The sequence below is a fragment of the Solanum verrucosum genome, unplaced genomic scaffold, assembly GCF_900185275.1.
Source record: "Solanum verrucosum unplaced genomic scaffold, falcon-dt-bn FXZP01000261.1, whole genome shotgun sequence".
Classification (NCBI taxonomy): Eukaryota; Viridiplantae; Streptophyta; class Magnoliopsida; order Solanales; family Solanaceae; genus Solanum; species Solanum verrucosum.
This window is the reverse complement of record NW_026019969.1, coordinates 3576907-3603435: the sequence shown is the minus strand read 5'-3', so window position 1 is coordinate 3603435 and position 26529 is coordinate 3576907. Positions and strand designations below refer to the sequence as shown.

The following is a 26529-nucleotide window of genomic DNA, read 5'->3' as shown; positions in this document are numbered from 1 at the left end:
TAAATAAAATAACAATTGTTAATAAATAATATCAAATTCCATAGAAAACTTGAGTGAGTGACATGCAAGTTAGTATTGCTCTCTTAAAAAAATGAGAGAAGTTAAAAAATCAACTATAGGGAATCAATCCTGCAAACTCGCACACATGGAGACAAATTTCGCTGAGCGATTTCACCCACTGAGCTACACCACAATTTTGATTTCTCTTAAAAAAAATGAGAGAAGTTAAAAAATCAACTATAGGGAATCAATCCTGCAAACTCGCACACATGTAGACAAATTTCGCTGAGCGATTTCACCCACTGAGCTACACCACAATTTTGATTTCAGAGTATCCAAAATATTAAATATACTCTTATTACATAGAATTTTACCTATATATATCGTGTAATTTTCCGACGAAAGGTGTCTAATTGGACATCCTCGACACATTGTAGCTCCGCCCCTGATCCTGTGTTGTCCGTCTTCAATTTTCTTCCATCACACTTTTCAGTTTGTCATCTTCTGCTTTACCATTATCCTTTTTGTTATGTTTGTTTCTTGTAAGTGATTGTATTATATTATGATGCTCATATCCTATATCTTATTATTTAAAGTGTATTTTTTTTTTTTCAAATATCAATGCAATTTTGATTTTTGATATCATAAATAATGAAAGTTTGTTCACTATATATAATTTTGATGATGATAAATTATCATATATATTTTTTTTATGTATGTCTCTAAGTTATTTTTTATTTAATAATATAAACTACATATAATAATTGATTTTTTTTTAATAAGTGATTAGGTTTTGTGCAATTTTTCCTTTTTATTTGAACATAATATATAAGCTTTGAAACTGAAAAATCTAGTAAAATAAAATCTCTACTTCCTTTTCAAGATTCCAATTCCTCGTTTGCTTTTCTCCTTTTATATATATAAGTCTGTAACGCATCACTGAAACCCCGTCTCCTCTCTTTCTCCACCAATCTCATTCAACTAGATCGGAATTTTCAACTGTTCGTTAAGATCGTATCAATCGGCGGGACGGCGACGGCGACGGCGACAGCGGCAGCGGCGGCGCATTGGAGAGAATTGAGAGATGACGCGATTTCAAGTGGGTGGGAAAGTGGTGGAGAGTGTGGATTTACTCAAGAAGAGACACTGGTCATGGCGTTTGGATGTTTGGCCCTTCGTTATTCTATATGGTGTTTGGCTTCTAACTGTAGTACCTAGCTTAGATATTACGGATGCTTTCATAGTTCTTGGTGCCCTCGTTGCCTTTCATTCTCTGGTCTTCTTGTTCACTGTTTGGTCCGTTGATTTCAAGCGCTTTGTTCAGTATTCCAAGGTTTGTAAATAAGTTAATTAGATTGTCGGATTGTTATTTTTTTAACTTAGTATTTGTTTTGTCTGTTTCAATGTGAAATTTCGGATTATTAGATGATCTTTGTAGTGAGTTTTGCTAAGAAAGCTTGGGGAATGCTAGTGGTACAGATTTAGGGTGTATTTGGTATGAATGAAGATGTTTTCTTGGAAAATAAGTTAGTTTCTTGAAAAGAATATTACTCCTATCCTTAAAAGTATATATAATGTTGATAAATACCGTGGAATGTGGGTAGGCAGGGGCGGTAAATGTAGATAAATATTGTGGGATGTGGGGAGGCAAGGGTGGTAAATGTAGACAAATACTGTGGGATGTGGGGAGGCAAGGGTGGTAAATGTAGACAAATACTGTGGGATGTGGGGAGGCAAGGGTGGTAAATGTAGACAAATACTGTGGGATGTGGGGAGGCAGGGGTGGTGGGGATGAGGGCTATGGAGTGTGGGGGTGAAGACTTGTTGAAAGGTAGGAATCAACTTTAGCTAGAGCAGTTAAAACTCCAGTAAATTGTTTAACAAGTAGATATATTAAGGTTGAAACTTGACCTAAATACAAAATGACATAGCAAATTAGCCTGCATGAGACGAACATGGATCTATTTAAATCTGCATATGTAGTACTTCTATGTTTGGATATTTATGCTACTATCCCTTTCTCTTGGCATATGCCTTTGACCTCAATGTTGGACCCACCCATACTTCAGTTTCCATTTGATTGTACCATCTCTATGTATCACTTGAAGTGGATAGGCTGCCTTTCTCCTGCAACTTCTTTTATATGAAGTATAAAAGAATTGAAGTTGAAGAAACAGGCATGCTTAATTTAATAGTACCTTTTGTTCTTATATCTTCATTCAGATACCTCATCAATGGTAAGAACTATGCCAAAGAAGAGTTTGTAGTGACTCATGTGTTTGCTCAACTTATTTTTACTTGATTGCCAAATTTTGTCAGTTTTATCCTCATGGGAGGGGGATCAATAGCTTGGGGATTAAGTAAAGTATTATACAATTATGGAGTTCAGGATATGAAATTGTTATGATTATACCTATTTATGTCATCCTACATGTTTAGAATTCGAAATGAGATTTGAGAGGGTCCCAATGCAGTCATGCAAAGAAGATTTGTAATCCCAGTCTCCCCCCTTCTGTATGAACAGATTTTTTTTTTTCATTTATAGATAGAACATTCTCTAGTTAGTTACTTCAATACCAATTTAGGACTCCTATTCATAATTTGAATCTTGACCAGCTATTTTGTAAATTATTGTGCTACTCAAGGGGCTAAGAGGAGGAGGATGGGGAATATGTAACCTTGGGTTATACTGGCCGAGCTACAAGACTTGTGGTTAAAGTAGTGTACTATTTGCTCACTGCATATTGAGATTTCCAAGACATGAGGTTCATATTGCAGATAGTTGGGTGACAGTCTGAACCTAATTTAATCCTTTGCCTGGACAGGTGGATGACATACATCGAGCAGATTGTTGTAAAGTCACCCCAGCTAAGTTCTCTGGAAGTAAAGAAGTTGTGCCTCTTCACTTTCGAAAGGTGCAGATCCTTTTTTTTTCTTGTTTTTATGGAGATTTTTGCTAGATGTATCTTTAGTATTTTGTTCTTATCATTGTAGCTTTATCTTAACTAATTGGAAAGTGACTCGCCAAGTAATGAGAAGAAAAAGAAGAAATTGTCGAAAATTTTAAACACCACCTGTCTTAAATTCTACCACGTTGTGTTCTTCTTTTGATCAAGAGGATGGAAAATTGAAGGCGTTCCAAAAAAATAAAACAGAGGACCGGAAATTGAAGGTGTTCCAAAAAATAAAAAAGAGGACCGGAAATTGAAGGTTTCCCAAGAGTAATATCTGTTGGAGTAGGACACCATACTTGTCTAGGGTCCAATATCTTGACCTTAATTATCTTCTTTATTACGTTTCTGTAAGAAGTTTAACAGGCGGCATTGTTCCTTTATGATAGCAAGTTTAACAGGCTGCATCGTTCTTTTACTTATTCATAAAGTAAGTGAGCTATAGCAGTAGATTGACACCCTTTGTTATCGTGATAGTCATACTAACTGTTAGTACTTGTTCCTAAGGTTGACAATGGTAAAAAAGTTACAGTTATGAGGTTGCCTCACATAATAATTTTTACTAACTTTTTGAGGTTGACTCATGTTTTTAGACATAGCCAGCGTAGATGTGTATGCTGTACTCTTTGAGTCTTAACATTGTGTGACAAGCGTTTCTTAGCGGTTTTTTTTGGGGGTGCATTGAAGTGTTGGGGCTATAAATCTAAGTATATTTTAGTTCTGATAAAAAGAGGAGAGCAGGGCATAAAGATTCAAGGGTTACTTCCTTCCCTTAATCTGTGTTATCAAAAGCAAAAAGCACAAAAAAACTCCAAGGTCCATTGGACCATTAAGCGCAAAGCACAAATAAAGTGCGGGCTTTAGTGAAAAAAGGCGCAAAGGGAGAACAAACATAAATATATATGGTTAGTCTAAGACTTATAATTATAAGCATGAATAACAAATATATGAACAAAGAAATTGGACAAAAAACCACTATGAAGTGAAATATCAATTGTTTAGTGTCGTTGTTCAGAAGAGGCTCATTGGCAATGAAGAGTATGCCTTAGAACCTTGATGACGAGATTGGAATGCACATTAAGCGATGCGAAGCGCTCAACATGTTTTGAGCCTCGCTTCAGGGCTTAATCGTGCCTTTGACAACACTGTCTTTAATAAGGAAGTAAAAGAGGAGAAACAAACATAGAGAATGTGTCAGCTTTCCCCAATCCTACCATCCTTGCAGGATTGGATAAGAAGCAAGAGGATGTGTTGCTTGCACTCCAATTCCAACTCTACCAGAACAAACTGAAGTAAATTGTAAATGCTTAATTGAGTAAACTAGCCTTTTCTCTCTCCTTTACCCTCACCTTCTGAGGTAGGTGGCCAATTAGATCAAGAATGTAAATGCTTGAACTCAGGGCCTTGTCATTATTGCTAATCTTGCTATTTAATTGGTAATTGTTTTGCTGTCTCAATCTAATTGGAGTGCTTAGAGGTGGGCCCTGTAGGCGTTCCTTCCTAAGATTTCTTGAATTCCAAACATAACAATCTCTTGTTGACCATGTTTCACAGCAAAAAAGATGCTCAGAAAGGAAAACTATGACTTAAGTGACAATCTTAAGAGTACTAAATATTTTGAGGGTCAACGTGGTACTTTTGTTGCAAGAATGAACTGAAGTAAGTTCAAAGAGATAACTGAAAGAGTAAGGTTGTTATGAGTGTGGAGATCTCGAATTCGCAATTGATGGAAGATATTAAACAGGTGTTCGTCTAGATGTAGGTGTTAATCACTAGTAATTCTCTGCATCATGACAACCTTTAACTCTCTTCCATTAATGAGGTGGTTTAATTTGATTAAAAAGAGACCCATTTGTCATTTTTATGTCATTAGGATGGTACTAATCTCTCCATCTTAGTGATTTAGTCTCTGCCACTTGAAGTAAATTGCAGCATGCAGATGAGTATTCAGGATTCTTCATGCTTTTACCGCTTGTCCTCAAATGGACCAACAAGAAAATGTTGGTCAAGTTTGTATCAGTCCTTTATCAAAAATAAGTATACCTTGGTTGCTTTAGTCCTGGCGAACATAAGAAAGCTTGGAAGTACTGATCTTATACATAAATTACAGAGCTGTTAATATAATATCAACTTTATTACATTTACCAATATCTTTCGGAAACAGCCTCTCTACCTCCACGAGGTCAGGTTTGCGTACATTCTACCCTCCCCTGACTCCACTTGTGGAATTTCACTGTGTATGTTGTTGTTGGGTAAAATATTTTAAAACAAATCTCAACCAAGAAGAAAAAGACACAGCATTTACTAACTAAAGGTTAGGTAATGATTCATGGCTCACAAATTACACATTCATAAGACAGATGAAAATAGTTGTGACAATTTACATAATGATATTTGTACACATAGCAAAAAAAGAATTATAATGCACAAAGACTGAAGGATGGAATCATCAGCAATACATTATATACTTCATTTTCCATTTCTATTCCCAGTAGCTAGCTTAACCGAGGTACAAAATTCTACGCCCAGTAGTTAGCTTAACTGAGGTACATATTTCTACATCCAGTAGCTTCATCCTCATTTTTTTGAGATAATCTACAAAGCCCTCATTCCACCATGCTCCTTGTTAGATTTTTTTTTAAAAAAAGTTTCAACCCTAGAGCTGGCAATCCATGGAAAAATCTAGTGTTTTCAAGCTCTGTACTGATTCTAAGATTCGAGGCTTCAAACTGGTTTATCTGTTTTCCAACAAAAAGAAAACTCTTTATTCCATCTCCTGATTGTGTCAAACTGTTCCTCTGTTTATGCAGCTGGCTGGTTCTTCGTCTTCTGAGGATGTGGATGAGATTTATTTTGAATTCAGGAAGCAACAGTACATCTATTCAAAGGAGAAAGGAACTTTCAGCAAACTTCCTTATCCTTCAAAAGAGACGTTTGGATACTACCTTAAGAATACTGGCCATGGAACTGAAGCTAAAGTTGTTGCTGCAAGTGAGAAATGGGGCCGGAACGTGTGAGTTTTCCCTCTTTTCTATGCATTCGCTTGGCAGACCATTATGTAATCCCGTGTCAAGCTTTCATCACAGAACATTTTTGTGGTTCTCTCCTGCAATGTTCTGCTCTCCTCCTCCTCCTCTTTCTTGAAATAAAAAAGTCTTGGCAAGAATTTTTTTTAAAGAAACAGAGAACCTAATTCTTCAACTGAAAAAAAATCCTCTCCCTGATTTGAGTCTCTTTAACTGCTATTTATGGGGCATGGGGATGATCCTACTCCAGGTGTTGCTTTAATGTGTGCTGCTAGCTGCATAAGTCCATACTGGGTGCTGCTCATATTTTGTGATGTCTGACCAATGGAATGGAATTCTTGCTTTTCTATTCTAACCTTATATTTGTTGGTGAAATGTAAGCATTAAAGAGGGTATTCATAATTTTTAGCAAAGAAATGCCCAATGTTGTAATTTTATTTGAATCCTACAATAAGGTAATAGACTCACGAACTCCTTAATACTTCAGAGGTTATTATAGCTTTTGGACCGCAATTGTATCTTCTAAACCTTTCTTGCTATTATTATTTTAATTCTAATTGATGACTAGGACCTAATCAAATTAATATCTTTATGTGATTAACATTTCCAGCTTGTTGATTTCAAATGCAAGTTCAATGAACTGATTGTTCCTTGCTTACCTGACCCATGTAGGTTTGAATATCCTCAGCCAACATTTCAGAAACTGATGAAAGAGCAGATCATGGAGCCTTTCTTTGTATTCCAGGTATGTTTTGATTGAAATCATTTATCTATTTGATAGTTTCCTACTGCAGTCACTGTCCTATTGTTTATTTTGTTTTCAAAATTATCTAACAGGTGCTCATTACATGCAGGTCTTTTGTGTGGGTTTATGGTGCTTAGATGAATACTGGTATTACAGTTTGTTCACTTTGTTTATGCTGTTTATGTTTGAGTCAACAATGGCTAAAAGCCGGTTGAAGACCCTGTCTGAATTAAGGCGTGTAAGAGTTGACAGCCAGACTTTGATGGTGTATCGCTGTGGAAAGTATGTCAAGACAAGCATTGCTCCTTATACTATTTTTTCCCCACATGTACTGCAATTTAAACATCAATAGATAGATATGCATATTCTTCATGCTGAGTGTTAAGAGGTGTGCATGGTAGGTGGGTGAAACTCTCTGGGACTGAACTGTTACCCGGAGATGTTGTGTCCGTCGGGCGCTCTGTTGGTCAAAATGGAGAAGACAAGTCTGTACCTGCCGACATGCTTTTGCTAGCTGGAACTGCTATTGTGAATGAGGCTATTTTGACAGGCGAATCAACCCCACAATGGAAGGTAATCTTCCTTTTCTGTTCTCTGTTTGATGCTGTTTATATACAAGTAAATGAAGCTGCACTACATATATCTATTTCGTTTTCTTAGACAAGATGCTGGGGGAACTGCTCTTTTAGTTGGCATTCATTGTTTTTTCTTACATTTACTGTTCAAAGATATCAAAGAGTTACCTGTGGTAGATTTTGGTATTTTCAGTGTCATGTTAAGGGACTGACATTTCAATCGAACTTGGGTGAGATTATCTCTAATTTGATAAATTGATTGTGAAGGGCAATGCTGTCTTTATAGCCATTTCCCCCAGTCAATAGGGGAATATGTACTTGTAGAGTTTGACTGAGCATGTCTTGCCTCCATATTTACACATTTTCAGCTTCCATTGTCTAATGGATGTAGCAAATCCTTCTGTCGGAGTTCAATTCTTTCTGTTGTCGGCTACGTATGCTAGGTCCAGCTATTGCTGCACTGAGCCCTTTTCAAATTTATGAGCTGTCAGTTATTGAATATAATGAGCGGGAGATGGCAGAATGATAAGTGTCTAAGTTCGTCAAGCTGTCTCTTATTGCAACTTGTGGTGCTCATGCTTCTAAGTCTTTATTATATGCTGGGTATATAACTTCTTAGTTTTAATCGTTCCCCCTTTATTCATTCAGGTTTCAATCATGGGTAGAGGAATTGGGGAGACATTATCTGCTAAGCGAGATAAAGCCCATGTCCTTTTTGGTGGAACCAAAATTTTGCAGCATACACCCGATAAGGTTGTCAATGATTGGTAACTCTTTATGTTTAGTTGCTTCTAGAATTTATTCATTAACTTTTTCCTTTTCCTTTTTTTTGCCTTCCTTTGATTGTCATCATGAGTAGAGCTATCCAATGAAGACCCCTGATGGTGGATGCTTAGCTGTTGTTCTACGAACTGGGTTTGAAACAAGTCAAGGCAAACTTATGCGGACTATTTTATTTTCCACAGAGAGGGTAAATAATGCTCTTTAATCTGCTGGTATCTCAAGATGAGCATTATTATTTGCTTTTCTACAAATGATGCTATCATTGGATTTTCAAAGTACCATGACATATGTATTACTTTTTGTAGGTTACTGCTAACAGCTGGGAAAGTGGTTTTTTTATTCTTTTCTTGGTTGTTTTTGCCGTAATTGCAGCGGGATATGTTCTTAAAAAGGTATTATCTTGGTTCTCTGATTGGATATGCTTAGGCTTGTCTAGTTTCAGCTGTCTCCTTCAAATCAGCTGTGGGAAGTAACTCAGATAACCAGCCATGCTTCTGGAGTGGAATGAAGTTTTGTCGTGGAATGCTAATTTCTTTCCCTTTTACTCCTTGGCACGTGCTCAAATGCAGGGGCTAGAGGACCCAACAAGAAGTAAATACAAGCTGTTTCTCAGTTGTTCATTGATAATTACTTCAGTTATCCCTCCAGAGCTGCCAATGGAGTTATCAATAGCTGTTAATACATCTTTAATTGCTCTAGCACGACGAGGGATATTCTGCACAGAACCTTTCCGGATCCCATTTGCTGGAAAGGTGAGTTTTGTGCCCTAAGAGTATCCGTATTGGACATTTTTTCTTGTGTTTGAAATACTTGACCTTCTGGGTAGGAGTAATTTGAGGGTCTTGATGGGTAGCATGTCTTCTTTCCTCTATATTCTTCATGTTTTTTTTTTTGGTTTCGGGAAATAGTTGATGGGTCTGTGTTTCATCAACTTAAAGCAAATCCAGAGAACACTGGCTTTTGCATTATAGTCATTTAACATGGTTAGGCTACTGTTAGACCAACCTTTGCAAGGGAAAAATTAAGGGTAGAGTATTTACTTTTTTTTTTTTTTTTCATTCTAAAAAAAGAAGGATGGAGTTCTAAGGCCCCTATGGATTGCATAGTATCATGATCGGTGTTATTAAAAGTCATCGCTTCATGGGGGAAGCTATGTGCTTTAAATAAGTATGTGCTTCAAGTTTTCTTTCACATGTTATCAAAGCCAAATTTGGTAAGCCTAGTTTCATAAATTTCTTTTCTCCACCTGTTGTATTTGCTTTTGGCTTCTCTCTCACACCCCGGGTCGACGAGCTGCACTGAGCTTGTCTCATTTCTCACTCAATTTAGCCCATCGAGCCACTGACTCTGCTCCAGGTTCTCTCCTTAGGTTGTTGAGTCATGTCTCTCTCCCTAGCGTAAACACTCTAGGCCCACTCATCATTGTATCGAGTCTGCACTCTTGCTTTGGGTGCATTCTTCAGCCTATTGAGGCTAATCTCTCTGTACATCAAGTCAACTCTTCAATCCTCTTAAAAAAGGACAAAAATACGCAAAAGTTGTAGAATTGGGTTGCACACGGGGAAGGATATCAGAGAATATAACCCTCATTATTGCTTTTATGTTTTGGGTGGATGCTCAAATTCTTTTCATGGTGCTTTCCTGGTCTTATGTGAGATTCTAGTTTTGGCCTCAAGTTTGTGTTTTAAGCCTTTAAAAATTCACTAGCAGCATTAGATTGTTCAGTGTATCAGTGTTTTTTTTCCAATATGCTTTTTGGAGTTAAGACTCTAATTTCTGTTCTGTGTTTTGGTTTTTACTTTTTACCCTTTCTCCCTGCAGGTTGATATTTGTTGCTTTGATAAGACTGGAACCTTGACATCCGATGACATGGTATGACAGTCATATACTTTTGTCTTCTACCTTAGTTGCTGAACTTTAACATTTTGATTTCTTTGGTGTTCCAATTTCAGGAGTTCTCAGGGGTTGGTGGATTGACTGACAGTGAGGAATTAGAAAGAGAAATGACTACAGTTCCTTCTCGTACTCTGGAAATTCTTGCTTCTTGTCATTCTTTGGTTTTTGTGGACAATAAGCTGGTAACTAATTTTGCTTCATAGTTTTGTCCTGGAACTCATTCTATATTATTTGTGTAGCCAAGTAAGAACAACATTGATTTTGGTTCTTCCCAGCTTCCTTTTTGTTGGTGAAGAGCTACCCACTAGGGTCTAATCTACACGCCACATGGATGTTTGTTTATGTTGTACGTCACCTGCTCTGATATATAATAGTCACTGGAACATCCATACACAACAAAAAAATTCCATAGACCACTATTGGTTTCGATCTCTTTCATGTATTTTATATTAGTCATTTAATAAAGTTTTTGTGGTTAAGGCGTGTGCCTGCTAAGTAACATGTGGGGTTTTCAGTTATAAAAAATGTTAGCCATTTGATGAGGTTTTCTTAATTGATTTTACTTGACTCTCATTTGGATTGAACTTTCTTAAAATGTTGGGTACGAAACTGAGAATTTAGTTCACGGAAATAATATTTTTCAAGGCATGAACCTCTGGTGTTCAGATATAATAGGGTATTATTTACCTATTAAAAAGAAAGAAAGAACTGAATCCTCTTAACTTTCCTCGTTCTTTTTCTTTATATACGGTATTCATTAATGTATATGACTTGTGCATATTTCCCATAGTTTTTAATGCAGTTATCTCAACTTATCTGAAAGAAATAAAAAAGTAAAATAATCTTTCATTTGTTTGGATTCTGGGTATTATTTGGTGTTAATTCATTCAACATTTGCATGAAAAACATCCTCATTTTGGTGACCATTGCTGTTTGCTTATCTGGTGCCAACATCCTGTTTTCTTGTAGGTGGGTGATCCTCTTGAGAAGGCTGCACTTAAAGGGATTGACTGGACATATAAATCAGATGAAAAAGCCATGCCAAAAAAGTAAGCTTTGCCTGGGATGTCATTTCCTACTGATATTAAAAAAGAATAGTTTTGGCCTCAGATGTCTACTGCTTTAAATATTCTTCAGTTGATACTGGTAGTTCTGCAGTTATTCCTTTCCTTTCATGTCATATTTCTTCACATGTCCATTTGTGCCTCTGTTTACATTTGATTTTTCCAAGTTAAACATTCTTTTGAAAAGGGATAATCAATTACATAAGTCTTATGAGTTAATATTTGACTAATTCTGGCAGATGGTGAATGGGTTTGAATGATCTATTCTATTGTTTTTCATGTTCCATGCAAAAAGGTATATAGTCTGTTTGGTCAAGCTTTTGGGAAGTTCAAAGTGATTATTTTTTAGAGTTGTTTTGAAATTCTTTCTTCTTGAGCCGAGGGTCTATTGGAAACTATCTCTATACCCCACAAAGGTAGGAGTAAGGTCTACGTACATCCTACCCTCCCCTGGCCCCACTTGAGGGATTACACTAGGTATGTTGTTGTTATTGCTTATTCTAGAGAGTTGAGGTGTTTGACCAAGCTTTTAGGAGGAAAGAAAGTGTTTCTGAGTAGCAACAAAAGCTGTTCTTCGGAAGCTGAAAATTGTAGCTTTTCCCCAGAATCACTTTTGGGATCTTGGGGAAGTGCAAATTTCTGCTGTAATATTGTGTGTTTCAAATTGGTTAGCGAAACACAAATTGTTACTCTCCAAAAGTACTTTTGAAGTACTTTTTCGAAGAGCACTTCTGTAAACAAAACACTTCCAAATAATTTGATTTTGGAAGCTCGGCCAAACAGGCTGAGAAACCAACTTCCATTGCCTAGTAGTTTTTAGTGGAGTTCCAAATAGCTATTTTGTTTTCACAATTTTGAGATTGCCGTAACTTCCAAAAAGTAAATGTCCCTTTCTGTTTTGTGGAACCAAATCCATTCAAATGTTATTTTCATCAAATCTTCAACAAACAATACTAGCTCCAATGTTGTTCACATTTTGCTTGTGACATAAAAGACTTCAATTGTTGTGTTATTGTTAGAATCAGTTCAGCTAGATTGATAACTTCTTATGACCTTAAGTTGTTGTGGATCGGCTCATTTATTGCCTTTCATCGTCTCTTCAGGTTGTCCCTCATTTAGTTAAATAAATAAATTCTTTGACCGACAGTAATGAACATACCACTATTCCTCATCATCCTTATTAGTTGGAAGTGCTTTCAAGCATCTTTATTGGATTCGAAGTTGTGTACTCTGTATTCATCTATCACAGTTTGGATAACATGGTGAGATTATTTTGATAGGATGGCTTAATAGAAAACTATCGTATGTGCAATGGATCTGTTTTTTAGATTTTGTTCCTTCTTGAACTTCTAACAAGAAAAATAGCTGTTTATGCTTCTTCTTTTTTCCAAAAAAAGTTGTCTATCTTCTTGTTAATATTTTCTCTTTCTTAATACTGGATACTGCAGAGGTGGAGGTGATGCTGTTCAAATTGTGCAGCGACATCATTTTGCGTCTCACTTGAAAAGAATGGCTGTTGTTGTTCGTATTCAGGAGCAATTTTTTGCTTTTGTCAAGGTTTGATGCCTAGTTCCTTCTTATCCAGCTTTGTTGGATTGAATGAGGTCAAGGGCCAGTTGGTCCAAATGGAGGCATTGAAATAATTATAAGGGTCAGTTGGTAAAGAGACAGGTTATGTAGGGATTACTAATGCAAGGATTGTAATATAGGGATTCTAATGCAGGAATTGATAATGTAGTGTTTGTAGTGCATCAATCATAGTACGGGTATCATTCCTTGTACAATGCATAGTTTAAAATATGTGTTTTGTTTATCTTTTTTAAAGGGGTTGTTTAAAAGATGAGAGTCATTTTGGTCATTTTAGTTGCTTTAATCCATATACTACTAATTCTCGTATTTGTATTCCATCTTCTATCCCACATATAATAATGCATAGATTCATTCGTACATTAACACAAATGTTGTTTAGATTAGCAACAAAAATGATGACCAAACAGTGTATAAGTAAAACTTAGTGCAACTTAGTACACTATATGAGCAGTTTTATAGGGAATCAACTGTAGAAGAATGCCCTTTGTCACCATGATATGGTAAAACCTATTTCATGTTTGTTCTTGTCAAATGATAAAGAAAGTTGGTGTTTATGGCAAAAGTATTTTCCGACGATAGTTATTATTTATTGGAAACTCTTTGATTAATTTGAAAGTGCTGTGTAACGGTGTGTCCATATATCTATAAGACGTGTTTTTGATTTAGTGTTTTGCATCACCTTAAGAGGCAGATAAAGCTAGTGCCTTCACAGGATGCATGCTACTTTATTTCTTGGCAACTTTTTCTTCTACTTTATTTCTTGGAAACTTTTGCTTTGTGTTTGTTGGGTTGGCTTGATGATTTAAAGCTAAAGTAAATGCATTTGGGAATGATTCTCCAGTTCAGTCCGCAAGTTCAAATGAGCTTGTTTCACTAAAGAACATTTATTGGTTTCCATTGTACTGTTAATATATTTAATAATGCGACTTGCTAATTAAATCAATTTCTCTTACTAAAAATATTTCCAGGGTGCACCGGAGACAATACAGGAAAGACTCATTGATGTGCCACAATCCTACGTGCCAACCTATAAAAAATACACCCGTCAAGGATCACGTGTATTGGCTCTGGCTTTCAAGTCTCTGCCAGATATGACAGTAAGAACCCCTCCACGGCAAAAAATTTCTCTAGCTCTCACTTGTTTGATTATTACATGGTATCCAGCTTTCTACCTTCTTTCTTTCTTTCTTTACACTTCAATTTCTTTGAACTTTTCTCCATGCTCAACTTGGTGAAGGTTAGTGAAGCCAGAAGCCTGGAGAGAGATGTAGTGGAAAGTGGGCTTACTTTTGCTGGTTTTGCGGTAAAAGCTCATTTTCCCTTTTGTGCTATAATGATCTGATGTTCGTTCCAGGGATATTGTGCAGCCTCTTTGACATGTTTGGTATTACTTCTTCATGATTTATTAGGTGTTCAATTGCCCCATCAGAGGAGACTCAGCCACTGTCTTGACTGAATTAAAGCAATCATCTCATGACTTGGTAGGTGTGGTTTGGCTGATTTTTTCTTTTCCTTGTTTTGCTCTCAGCCACTTACTGATTCGTACTGTGCTGAACAATTGGTGATGTTATTTTAGTTAATATTCCGTAACTAATTACATAATGCTTCATGAAGCTTACCAGAAACTAAAATTGTGGAAATTATATTCACAGTCCTTGTATTCGTAGTCAGGAAATTTGTATTTGGCATATTATCTTTGAAACCCCCAGTGGAGTCACTTAGCAGAAGTTTGCTTAGGCAGGGAAGCAGTTACAAAGGCCTAGAGGACCATCAATCTTCTGATGTAGTGACTCTATGAATAGTAACACCTAATTTGACTTGTTAAAGCCTATGAGTGCCATCTTCAATTGAGTTATTCTTTAAAATTACACCGTTGAATAAGGTTTGAAGTATTGTGAAAAACACATCACATATATTGGAATACAATTTTCTATTGTTACACGTGTAGTCTTACCACTTACATTCTAAAAAAAAAAAGAGAATTCATTCCAAGTCTTACTACTCTGAAGCTCCCAGTACTCATCTATAACCATGGTTTAATAGGTCATGATTACTGGTGATCAAGCTTTGACAGCTTGCCACGTGGCTCAACAAGTCCATATTATCTCAAAACCAGCACTGATTCTGGGACGTGCTAAGAACAAGGAAGAATATGCCTGGGTTTCTCCTGATGAGACAGATATAGTCAGCTACAGGTAGAAAATGAATGTTTAATGCAGTATTGAACTCTGCTCATATATAGTTTGCCTTGTTATTTATTTTTATTGATGATTTTACTCTTTAACAGTTCCCAATTGCTTTATGTTCTTTGTTGTCGTCGTACTAACAAGATTGGGAATCTGCATCATTGATCTTAAACAATTTTTTGTTTTTCCTTTTATTGAAGAATTAGCTAAAGGAACATAAGCTAATGAAGTTCCTTGCATTAGTAAATATATTGAGTTATATTCTTCATGTAAATGGATTTAACTTATTATGCTGAAAGTGTGAAGATTTGTACATGGTCAGTGTGGTATTGTGAGTTAAACCATTTATAACATGCAAGTTACTATTTTTACTAGGTTGCTAATTCATGCTTACCTTAGAAGTGACCTAATTGTATTTTTTACTCGTCTATGCGTAGTACCAAATTCTTTAAAAAATAAGATTGACCCTGATCAACTCAGTCTTAGATGCTTTGCCAACATATTTGATGTCAGTTTTTCCTCTCCCCCCTAAGGTGGAGGAAAGAATTGATGCATTAAGGAGGAATTTTTTGTGGAATGGAGAGAAAGAATACAAAGGATTTCATTTGGTCAAATGGAAGACTGTAATTCTTTCAAAGAAACAAGGTGGGTTAGGCATTAGAAACTTGAGGAAACAGAACAAAAGCCTTATGATGAAGTGGTTGTGGAGATTTCCTAAAGAGAAGCAGGCCCTTTGGGTTAGAGTGATTCGGGCCAAGTATGAGAAGATAGATCACTGGAAAACTAAGGAAGTGACTTCTGCCTATGGTATTTGCCTATGGAGATCAATCAGAAATTTGTGGCATTGTTTCTTTCAAAGAACTAGATTCAATGTAAACAATGGAAGAAAGATTTTGTTTTGGGACGATAATTGGTTAGGAAATGGCAGCCTCAAACAGCTCTTTCCAGACATCTACTTGTTGAATCAGCAACATGAGGCCACTGTGCAAGAAGTTTGGTCCATCCATGGATGGAACTTAACATACAGAAGGATGATACAAGACTGGGAGGTGGATAGACTAGCTGAATTTTATGGCACCCTGGACCATTTTGGAGGATTGAAAGAGGGAGAAGACACTCTTAGGTGGATTCATCACAGCAAAGGTATCTTCACAGTTAGCTCTGCCTACAAGAACCTGAATCAAATAGGGACTCAACTCAGATTTTTGCCTTGGAAGCTTATCTGGAAAGTCAAAATTCCATATAAGGTGGCAGTCTTTACTTGGTTGGTAGTTAAAGAGGCGGTACTAACACAGGAGAATCTAATGAAGAGGGGAATACATATGTGTCCTAGATGTTTTTTTTTTGTGAGCTACAGGCAGAGACAATCAACCATCTGTTTCTTCATTGCAAGGTGGTTAGACAATTGTGGCACTTATTTACTAGCTTCAGGGGCACAAACTGGACCATGCCACAAAGGGCAAGTCAAGCTATAGAAAGCTGGACACTGAAGGCAGTGGCAGTACAGACCAAAGCAGATGGAGAATTGTCCCAACAGTGATTTGGTGGACCATATGGAAGGAGAGAAATATGAGATGCTTTGAGAGTATTAGTAGTCCTTTACACAGGATTAAAATGAATTGCATAATCACTTTTTGCTATTGGTGCAGTTCGGAGTATGTAGATGATCCTATAGTTGTTATAGATATCCTAGGTTCTTTGTAAGATGAAGTAGGATCTAGTTTAGTTTTGTTTTGAGTACACGCAACTGTATGTAGCTCCATGATGTAAATTTGGGATCCCAGCCTAATGCTGAAGATTAATACACAAAACTGTTACCTTTGTCAAAAAATAAAAAATAAGATGAATTAACTGAGATATTTTGTGCAATAAACAAAACATTACTCAATCATATTCTCTTTCAGCTTTCATAATCTTATGTTACATACGTTTGTAGTGAAAATGAAGTTGGAGCTTTATCAGAAGCTTACGATCTCTGTATTGGAGGCGAGTGCATCGAGATGTTGCAGCAGACATCTGCTGTCCCCAAAGTTGTTCCTTATGTAAAGGTTGGAAATATGTGATAAAATCTGCTTTCTCTCCCTCTCTCTCTCTCTTTCTCACACACACACACACTCACTCTTTCACTCATATCCTGACAAATGTATCATTTTACCCAGGTATTTGCAAGGGTTGCCCCTGAGCAAAAAGAACTTATATTAACCACTTTTAAGTCCGTGGGAAGAATGACATTGATGTGTGGTGATGGGACTAATGATGTTGGAGCTCTAAAGCAGGTATTATGTTGTTTTATTTCAACAAATTATTTGTCAAATGGGTGCAGAACTTGCTTCAATTTTCTGAGGCCTTTTGATTGGAAGCAACCTAAGCACCTTGATCCATTGCAGGGAAATAGTCCCATCATGTGGTCCTTTGTTGCATGGGCTTTGTCTGGCATGGGTAATTATCCTTTAGGTGTACATCCAATCCTTTCAGCAAGTGTTCGTGTATTTTGAAAAATCTATATGGAGTACCCATACCAAGTGTCACTTATATGACACGAGTACATCTGGAAAAATGACTAGTCCTCTGCCCATGTAGTAGTAGGAATGATCTGGCAGAGATGAGCTGCCTCGTTTACATAACTAATCATTAGTTGATCAGGTGTTGTTTGTCAGTATATTGCCGTTAGTTTCCTTGTACTGATGTGGCAATTTGTGTGAGCAAGTACTATCTATGCTCTGAGCTCTCCTTCCTATCCACCCCTCTTTCCCCTCACTCACTGTCCCTTGCATGTTATTTGAAGATGTTCAAGTAGATATCTTCACTGTACCAACTTAAGCGGGTTCATTTTTTGTGCGTATTCTGAGATGGAGATGCAGTTTATTGCACTTTTTTGATGCATTGTTTGGCCTGCTTTATAGTTTTACTTTTACTGCATAGTATGCTTCTTCCGTGTTCGTAATATTCTTTTTGGGTGACAACCCTTTTTCCGATAAGTGAGACTAGTGGGATTTGCTTCTTTCAGGCACACGTGGGAGTAGCTCTACTTAATGCAATACCTCCCCCTAAAGGGCAAAAGTCTTCTGATGGATCATCTAAAAATGATACTGCAAAACCTGCCAAGTTGAAGAAACTTAAATCTGCTACAGAAAATGGAGAAGGCGCTTCAAAAAGTAAAGCTACCAGCAGCAGCCAATCTGGTAATCGCCATCTTACACCTGCAGAGATGCAGCGGCAGAAGCTAAAGAAACTCATGAATGAGCTTAATGAGGGAGGAGGTGATGGTCAGGCACCAATTGTCAAACTTGGGGACGCATCAATGGCATCACCATTCACTGCAAAACATGCTTCTGTCTGCCCTACCACTGATATCATCCGTCAAGGTCGTAGTACTCTAGTAACCACCCTGCAGATGTTTAAGATACTTGGACTTAACTGCCTTGCTACTGCCTATGTCCTGAGTGTAATGTACTTAGATGGTGTCAAGTTAGGTGATATTCAAGCTACAATCAGTGGGGTCTTCACTGCGGCCTTCTTTCTGTTTATCTCACATGCTCGGCCCCTTCCAACACTTTCAGCTGAGCGACCCCATCCTAACATTTTCTGTGCCTATGTCTTCCTCTCTCTCCTTGGACAATTTGCTATCCACCTACTTTTCTTAATTTCCTCTGTTAATGAAGCTACCAAGTACATGCCGGACGAATGCATTGAGCCAGACTCAGCGTTTCATCCAAACCTTGTTAATACGGTTTCATACATGGTTGGGTTGATGCTACAGGTAGCAACCTTTGCTGTGAACTACATGGGCCACCCTTTCAACCAGAGCATACCTGAAAACAAACCATTCTTATACGCACTTTTGGCTGCAGTGGGTTTCTTCACAGTTATCACCTCTGATTTGTTTAGGGACTTAAATGACTGGTTGAAGTTAGTTCCTATGCCAAAAGGGTTGAGAGATAAGCTGCTGATTTGGGCATTCATGACATTTTTGGTCTGCTATGCCTGGGAAAGGTTGTTAAGGTGGGCTTTCCCTGGTAAGATGCCTGACTGGAAGCAGAGGCAACGTCGTGTAGCAGCAAGTCTAGAAAAGAAGCACAACTAGTTCATAGTTGTATCAGTTTTGAATGGCAGAGATTTGGATCCGTCAGGTATTCAGAGAGCTTCATTTTATTGGCAATATATTTATCAATGCCTGCTGGACGGGTACTGGAGGTATCGCAACTAAAAGTTAACTGGATTTCATCTTCTCTGTATACCATAATATACCACAGCAGCTTGCTCATTTTTGTCTTATAATATACAAGAACTAGAGAGAAGTGTTGCTTTATTCATGGCTGATTTGAGCTGAAGGAAACAGCTGAAATTTTTCTTCTTCTACTGTTTTAGTGTTTTAGAGCACATTCTGTCAAAGATCATAATCGATGATTATTATCGGGTGAATGATTCACTCTCCTCATGAAACCTTGCTTGGCTGCTTTCGAATTTGTTGGATGGACAGAGTATATAACTCTTTTAACAATGTTCTAAATCGCTGTTTCAGGAAAATGTTTTCAAGTATAATAGTTGTTCATATGAAAATGTGATAAACATGCCTACTTTCCCAATTATCTGATGATTCGATTTCAAAGTAATTTCTATTACAATCTCTCACTGCATTGCTGCACATATGAACAATTAAACAACCATATTGTTCTTTTTTTTTTGCTTCTTTGGAGGATTTGTAATTTTGTGGCCTAAAGCCACTGCAGGGTTGAGCCGCCGGACGTATCTTGGGGTTGAGTCGGGGGACATAATTTCGTTCAAGATTTCACTAAATTCTTGTCTCTTTCCATCCCTTTGAAGAATTCAATTCTCTTGTTGACAGCTTCAATCTTGGAATTCAATTTCGACAATACATCATCTGCAACAACATTGTTGCTCTGTTTTTCCAGAGAATATTTTTTTCTATACTGATCAAGAATTGGGTTCAGATCAGTGGAGTTTCCAACGGAACCATCCTTGATGTCGCAAAGAACTGAAAGCTCCATTGTCTTCTTCATCACAGAAAAACACTTCTTTTTGCCTTCATTCTAGATTATTTCTAGTGATTGATCGTATGATCAGAAAAGCTTTATATTGATCTTACTAAAACTCCTCAACTATGACAGATTATTTGATTGATTTTATACCAAGCTATTAAAGCAGTGTCTTTAGTCCCCAAAATATAGTATATATAATCCTTACTCCAACTTTAATGGATCCACTTTGTTTGAACTCCCAATCAAGTATATAGTCATAATTTCCAACTGTTGCTACCATTCTGATCACCAAATTAACTTCTTTCTGTCCCTTGGTGTTCTACAAAATCCATAGAGTTAATTATGTTAATAGAGTGATCACAACTTAGTAGAGAAATTTTCAGTTTAGAAGATTATTAATGTTCCACGTACTCCGTTTTCTGTATGCCTCCATGCAGCATCGCCAGCATATCGTTCAAAAATGCAAATAGCTTGAGGGACTTGTACTACTTGACCTTCTGAATCAGCCATGTAACCATCCATATACACCGCGTTGTTTGGACAGTCCAATGACTGGACAAGGGTACTAGCCGATCTCCCAAAACCATATTCACCAACATCCAAAAATGTCCTGTAGTACCATTCAAACGAAGGATCCATGTAAGGCACGAATATCTCAGAGGCATGACCTCTATAGAGAACACGTCGATATTCATTTCTCACAGCATCAAATATAGAAGCTGTAGATATGATCATCCCTGCTCTAGTATTGAATCCAACATGAAGTTTCCAATTAGCCCAACTGACTTCATGACCTTGGATGTTTATCCTGGAGGATCCTGTTTCATTGCAAGTAACTGATCCCTGGCTCGACGAATTGAAATCAGCATCTTTTGCTTCAGGCAATGGGGATCTGAATCTATCCAAATACTTAATAATCTTCATTGATTCAATATCTACTAGTATAGTTATTCCTTCAATAGGCTTAGCCCAAAAGTTAGTAGTCCCTCCGCGATACAAACATGGAACACTAAGAACTCTTCTAGTCTTTGCCTGACCAAACCATCCAACAGATAATGGTATGCATCTGACTTCAGATATATTCAAGCGCCTTCGTGACATCGAATCTTGAAATTCAGGACTACTCAATGGCAGGCTGGTGGCCTGTGTAAGTTCATTGAGAGTAAAAGAAGGAAAGCCATGACCTGAGTACAACTTTTGTGATATGATAGAGTTAGTAGCCAAGTCTAGTGTGAGTTCATATGACTCACCATTAGCGCGAACTACTACCTTGGATCGACGATAAGGAAAAGAGGTATTGTTTGATTTATGAAAGGAAAGCCAATGAAGGACATCATTCTTTTCTGGTTCATCAAGGTCTACATCATGAAATGTTACATTGGAAAGCTCCATTGTCTTCTTCATCACAGAAAAACACTTCTTTTTGCCTTCATTCTAGATTATTTCTAGTGATTGATCGTATGATCAGAAAAGCTTTATATTGATCTTACTAAAACTCCTCAACTATGACAGATTATTTGATTGATTTTATACCAAGCTATTAAAGCAGTGTCTTTAGTCCCCAAAATATAGTATATATAATCCCGGTTTGAAAAGAGTATAGTATATGCCGACCTTTATCTTCCGATAATCCCCGAGTACTCAATAAAAAACAATAAGGAAGTACAACAAATAACAACAGTCCATAACAAATAATAACATAATAGAAACTACAACAAAATAGGAACAGGATAAGAAACTAATACATGCGATAATTGCTAGTAATGAAAAAGAAAAATATATTTATATGTAGGATAAAGCTTCCCAATTAACTCATGCTCTTTCTATGCGTACTGATAATAGGATTAAGATAATAAAATCAATGACAAGAAAAGTTAGAGATTATAAATATAATTAGTGTGGTACAAATATAATCATAATTAATTAGGACGAAGTGAGGAGAGTACAACATCTTGAAGTGAACTATCTCTTTGCATAGCAGCTTTAAACTCATCAAAAGTGACTTTACCATCACTATTTGCATCCATTAAATCAAACATCTCATCAAGCTTTCCAGGTTCTGTTATATCCATTGGAAGACAATCTTCAGGAAGTGCCTACAAAATTTTCATCAAAAAATACAAAATAATTAACTCTATCGAGGGTTCAGAGTACCAGGGTCAAACTATCTAAATTTGAATGTAGATTTTTCAAGTTCCTTTTAAATAAAATGTACATTTTTGAGGATCAAGTGAAAATTCTAAAATAGGTTAGCAAGAAAAAATTGTTTGACTTGCTAAAAATAACAAGCGAATAGATAGAATTATTACTCTCAACATGGATGCAACTTCTTCCTTGCTAATGCAGCCTGATCGATCAGTATCATACATCTGATTACAAAAAAATTAAAGTATCAAAATTAACATCTAAATTGAAATAAATTCTCATTGAGGTGCAAATTACAATTGTATCATATATTGGTACCTCATAACATTTAAATTTCTCAAGAAAGTATTGAAACCACTCTTGAACTTGTGGCAAATCATTAGTTTCGTTCTTAAACTGTTGACGCTCTTAAAAATACCCCTCTATTTGACTAACTGAACTTATATACACCCTCGATCTGCCACATGACATAGAAGTGACCTCAAACTCTTATAGGAGCATGAGACTCTTAATAAGAAGCCTAGAGAAGAGTTGAGAACACCCCTAAACTTGACTAGAATTTAGGAGTGTATCTCACTCAAGTTGCAAGATCACAAGTGTATTTAAGATTGTCAATAGTTCAGGAACGAAACTAATAATTTGCATTAAGTTTAGAAGTGTTTTCAATACTTTTCTCAAATTTCTCTAATTACAAAGCGTACCTACCTAACTTTATATATCTAAACATTTTGATTAATTCATAATTGTATTTGGTTAAGCACGTTTTTTATTGATTAACATGAGATACACGTGCAATAGTACCTGAAAACAAAGACGAAGTGCATCATCCCCTTGTGAATACTTGAGACTAGAGAAGCCACCTATTATCTCTCTCATATCTACCGTTCCATCACGATTGTTATCAAATAGATCAAATATCCTCTCTGCTAATCCCACTAATGATGTCATTTCCATTGCTTTTAACACCTCTTCAAACTCCAACAATGTTGCATTTTCTCCATTTTTGCATCTGTATATATATATATATATATATATATATATATACAATTACAAAAAATATTGAGTAGTATGCCCACAATATAACAAATTTAATCGATAACGTGTAGTACATAATAAACTTACATTTTCTTGAAAATGTGACTCAAGTTTTCTAATTCTTCAGGCTTGAGATCATATGAGGAACCAACTAATTTCTTCAATTTTTTACTTCTCAAAGAAAAACTACTGCTGAGAACACTAGCCATGGCTGCTGCACGGAACTTGCGCCGCGCGTTGAAGCTTTGAAGACGGGAAACAATTTCAGCGTCCATTTCTTCTTCCTTTGCTAGCTCTCCCCTCACCCATGCATCTTCAACTATCTACATTATATATATGTAGTTAAGTTAATTATACGAGTCATGAGAAGAGCTAGGGTTTAATCGAAAAATTATACTGTATATATATATATATATAGACCTGTTGAGCAGTAGGCCTCATGTTGGGATCAACTTTTAAAAGATTGGAAATTAGTTGTTTTGCTGATGAAGATATATTCTTCCATGTTTTCTCATCAAAGCTGAATTGTCCCTGCATTAATTTGTAAAATTTATTAATTAAAAAGAAAAAGAGAGAATATAATGAAATAATTATTAGAGGATATTAAATTAATTTTATGTGAAATAAAAGGAAGGGTGACTTACATTTAATATCATTTGTTGCTTTTGACGATTGGACGGTGCGAAGAAAGGTGGGTACCTGAGGTTATATCAGACAAACATTATATTTATATTATATTAATAAAACATTAATATTATGTGTATTAATATTTATATTACATATTCGTATTTTTTAAATTTACTGATGGAATTACACTAAATATTTTGTTATTATTGTATCAATTATTTCCCCTTAAAACTTTAAAGTTGGCTGCTTCTAATATTGTCCTTATTGGGGAAGGTATGAGTTAGGTTCCGTGATAATTATTTAATGAGAAAATTTTAATAAATAATATAATGTATACAACATGTTAAGCAATATAATAAAACTATGTACAATCCAATAATTGAGGTGGTTACTTAACCAAGGATGTCTATTCAAATTAATCTTTTTTCTTTGGTGATGCGGGGGAATTTGTTGCTGCTATTCTTTGGGTGCTTAACCGACTCCTTATAATATTATATCACTCTAAGCTACGTACAAGTAGGCCTTTTTTAAGATATGAAATTTATAGTTTAAATATTTAAAATAAGACATATTATCTGTTATAACAGTTTAAAATGATATGTAGAAATAATAAAGCGCACGTACTAACCCGGAAAGAAGAATGTAAAGAATAACACCAAGTGACCAAATATCAGTCTTAGTAGTGATTTTATCCCTTGAAAGTGCTTCTGGTGAAACATAATCAATTGAACCAAATAAACCAACCACTGGATTAGCAAAATCCTCAAAAGAGCTAAGACCAAAGTCCATAATCTTTAATGGTGAATTCTCATCTTTGTTTAAAAATAAACAGTTTTCTGGTTTCAAGTCCCTATGAACTATATTTGCCCCATGTAACGCCTCAAGTCCCTTAGCTATTTGTCTCACCACTGCAGCAGCCCCGGCCTCGTTATACCTGTTGAGCAAAATTTGAATAATCACGAGTTATATCCATCTTAATTCTTGTTTATTAATATTATTAGACTTTGTATTATATTGTCTACGTTTCAATTTACAAGCTTAGGTGTATGCGGTATCGTTGAGTTCCCACATCGACATTTAAGATATGAGAAAGTCAATCCTAATCACTTCTTGAACTAGACTCGATATTTATTTTCATTAATTTGTCAATTACGAATAAGGGATAAAACAAATTTAATTCCAATGTTTCTATGAAACAAACATATGCACATTACTCCATATGTTTTATTTTTTATAATAGACATATTAAGGCCAAAATTATCATTGAACTATATGAAAATAAGATGAGATATTTTTGCTCTTTATTAATAGGGGAATTTTCGCATATAGCTAGCCACTCAAAAATAACTTAATTATGCTCCATAGTTATAATTTGTTAATTATAATCCTTAGTTACATGTTAGAAGGAGGAGAGAGGCGAGCGCGAGAGGGCCAGAAGCTGGTTTAGGGAGTCACAGGGCCTTACTTATTCAGGGGGGACTTGATTCTGAAATGGAATGATTGATAGAATCCATATTTCATAGGAAAATGGTCAAGATCATAAAATCCTTTCACACCCGCACATGTGACTGAATATATAAGGAACCTAACACACCCTGGAAAAATCCATCATGTATCCCTGACTTGCTATGTAACTGATATACATATGTATTTGTATATCTAACGAGCGAGATTGAAAGAGGGAGGAGACATGACTCCTATGTATAACTATGAAAAGCTCATATATATATTAAACTCTATGTTCAGTCAAATTGATAAAGAATACCTTGCTTGTCCAACAATCCGATCAAATAGCTCGCCACCAGAACAAAGTTCCAATATAAGATGAACACCAAAAGAATCGTCACAAACATCGTACAAATGAATAACATTAGGATGAGGAGAAACATCTTCAACGATCTTCCTCATCACTAACAATTCATTTGTTAATAAAGTCTCACATATCAAAGCTGGTACTACTCTTGACGACGACTTATTATTATTATTATTTTCTTTCTTCTCCGGCGGTACTGGCCCGTACCGCCGGAGAGTCTTGATTGCAACAACTTCATTTGTTCTTCTATTTTTTCCTCTCCTTACTACTGAAAATCCTCCTCGTCCTAAAATATCTCTCACTTCGTATTCATCACTTAAACTTGTTCCTATTACAATATCCTTTTCTCCCATTTTTTCAAGAACAACAAACAGAGAGAAAATGTATCTAATTGATTGATCACAAAACACGTAATTACATCATTAATTATATAATTGAGGGATTTTTAATTAGGGGATTAAATTAGTTTATTAATTTTGTTTGTTGGCCGGGCGAGTGCGTATTAATTATTATATTGTGGGTCATGAAATGTTATAAGCAAATGGCAACAAAGGAGAGAGGCTAACGAGAAGAGACACAATTGACTAAGTCAAAACTAATACTTATTCTTCTATTTTAATTTATGTGACGTTGTTTGACTTGATACAAAGTTTAAGAATTGGTTTGATATTTTTATGGCTAATCGTTTCGGTAAAAGAATAATTTTGAAAGTTACTCTCTTTGTCTAACAACACTTGTCTACTATTGACTTTGCACACTTCTTAAGAAAACTATAAATAGATAGGTAATCATCTTTTGAATATAATAAATACGATGTTTTGAAAAATGTAATAGAAAAATGACTATAATTATTGATTTCATAAGGTGGACAAGAATTATAGGACAACCTAAAATAGTATAGTGGACAACAACTGTTGGACGGAGGACATGATTCTTTCTAATTATAGAAATGTGACATTTTTTTCAGAACGGAATAAAAGAAAAATGTGTCCTATAAATTGATACAGATGGAATACTAATTGTTAATAGTGAGATTAGGTTAATTAAATCTCTTTCTTCTTGAGTAATGTAGAATAGGCTTGTACAGATTTTA

The 26529-nt window shown here is 36.0% G+C and overlaps 3 protein-coding genes across 3 annotated transcripts; 1 reads left to right on the top strand and 2 right to left on the bottom strand.

Annotated features, from left to right (window-relative positions):
- Positions 1–946: 946 nt before the first annotated feature.
- LOC125815166 (probable manganese-transporting ATPase PDR2) lies at positions 947–19358 on the top strand. The gene is made up of 21 exons (XM_049494576.1): positions 947–1333; positions 2826–2915; positions 5762–5964; positions 6650–6722; positions 6832–7004; positions 7124–7295; positions 7946–8050; positions 8157–8267; positions 8386–8472; positions 8650–8832; positions 9902–9952; positions 10033–10158; positions 10946–11025; positions 12489–12597; positions 13599–13727; positions 13868–13933; positions 14040–14111; positions 14674–14825; positions 16753–16864; positions 16976–17092; positions 17824–19358. The coding sequence occupies exons 1-21, from the start codon at positions 1085–1087 to the stop codon at positions 18898–18900; spliced, it is 3537 nt and encodes a 1178-aa protein (XP_049350533.1). The 5' UTR covers positions 947–1084; the 3' UTR covers positions 18901–19358.
- A 615-nt stretch (positions 19359–19973) lies between these two features.
- Positions 19974–21208, bottom strand: LOC125816560 (primary amine oxidase 1-like). The gene is made up of 2 exons (XM_049496175.1): positions 20228–21208; positions 19974–20135 (listed from the first exon to the last, which is right to left on the bottom strand). Exons 1-2 carry the CDS (start codon positions 21206–21208, stop codon positions 19974–19976), a joined length of 1143 nt encoding a protein of 380 aa, XP_049352132.1.
- Positions 21209–21577: 369 nt separating this feature from the next.
- Positions 21578–25812, bottom strand: LOC125815879 (calcium and calcium/calmodulin-dependent serine/threonine-protein kinase-like). The gene is made up of 8 exons (XM_049495445.1): positions 25389–25812; positions 24252–24557; positions 23641–23695; positions 23417–23527; positions 23084–23319; positions 22763–22970; positions 22126–22185; positions 21578–21912 (listed from the first exon to the last, which is right to left on the bottom strand). The coding sequence occupies exons 1-8, from the start codon at positions 25787–25789 to the stop codon at positions 21736–21738; spliced, it is 1554 nt and encodes a 517-aa protein (XP_049351402.1). The 5' UTR covers positions 25790–25812; the 3' UTR covers positions 21578–21735.
- Between the last annotated feature and the right edge of the window lie 717 nt (positions 25813–26529).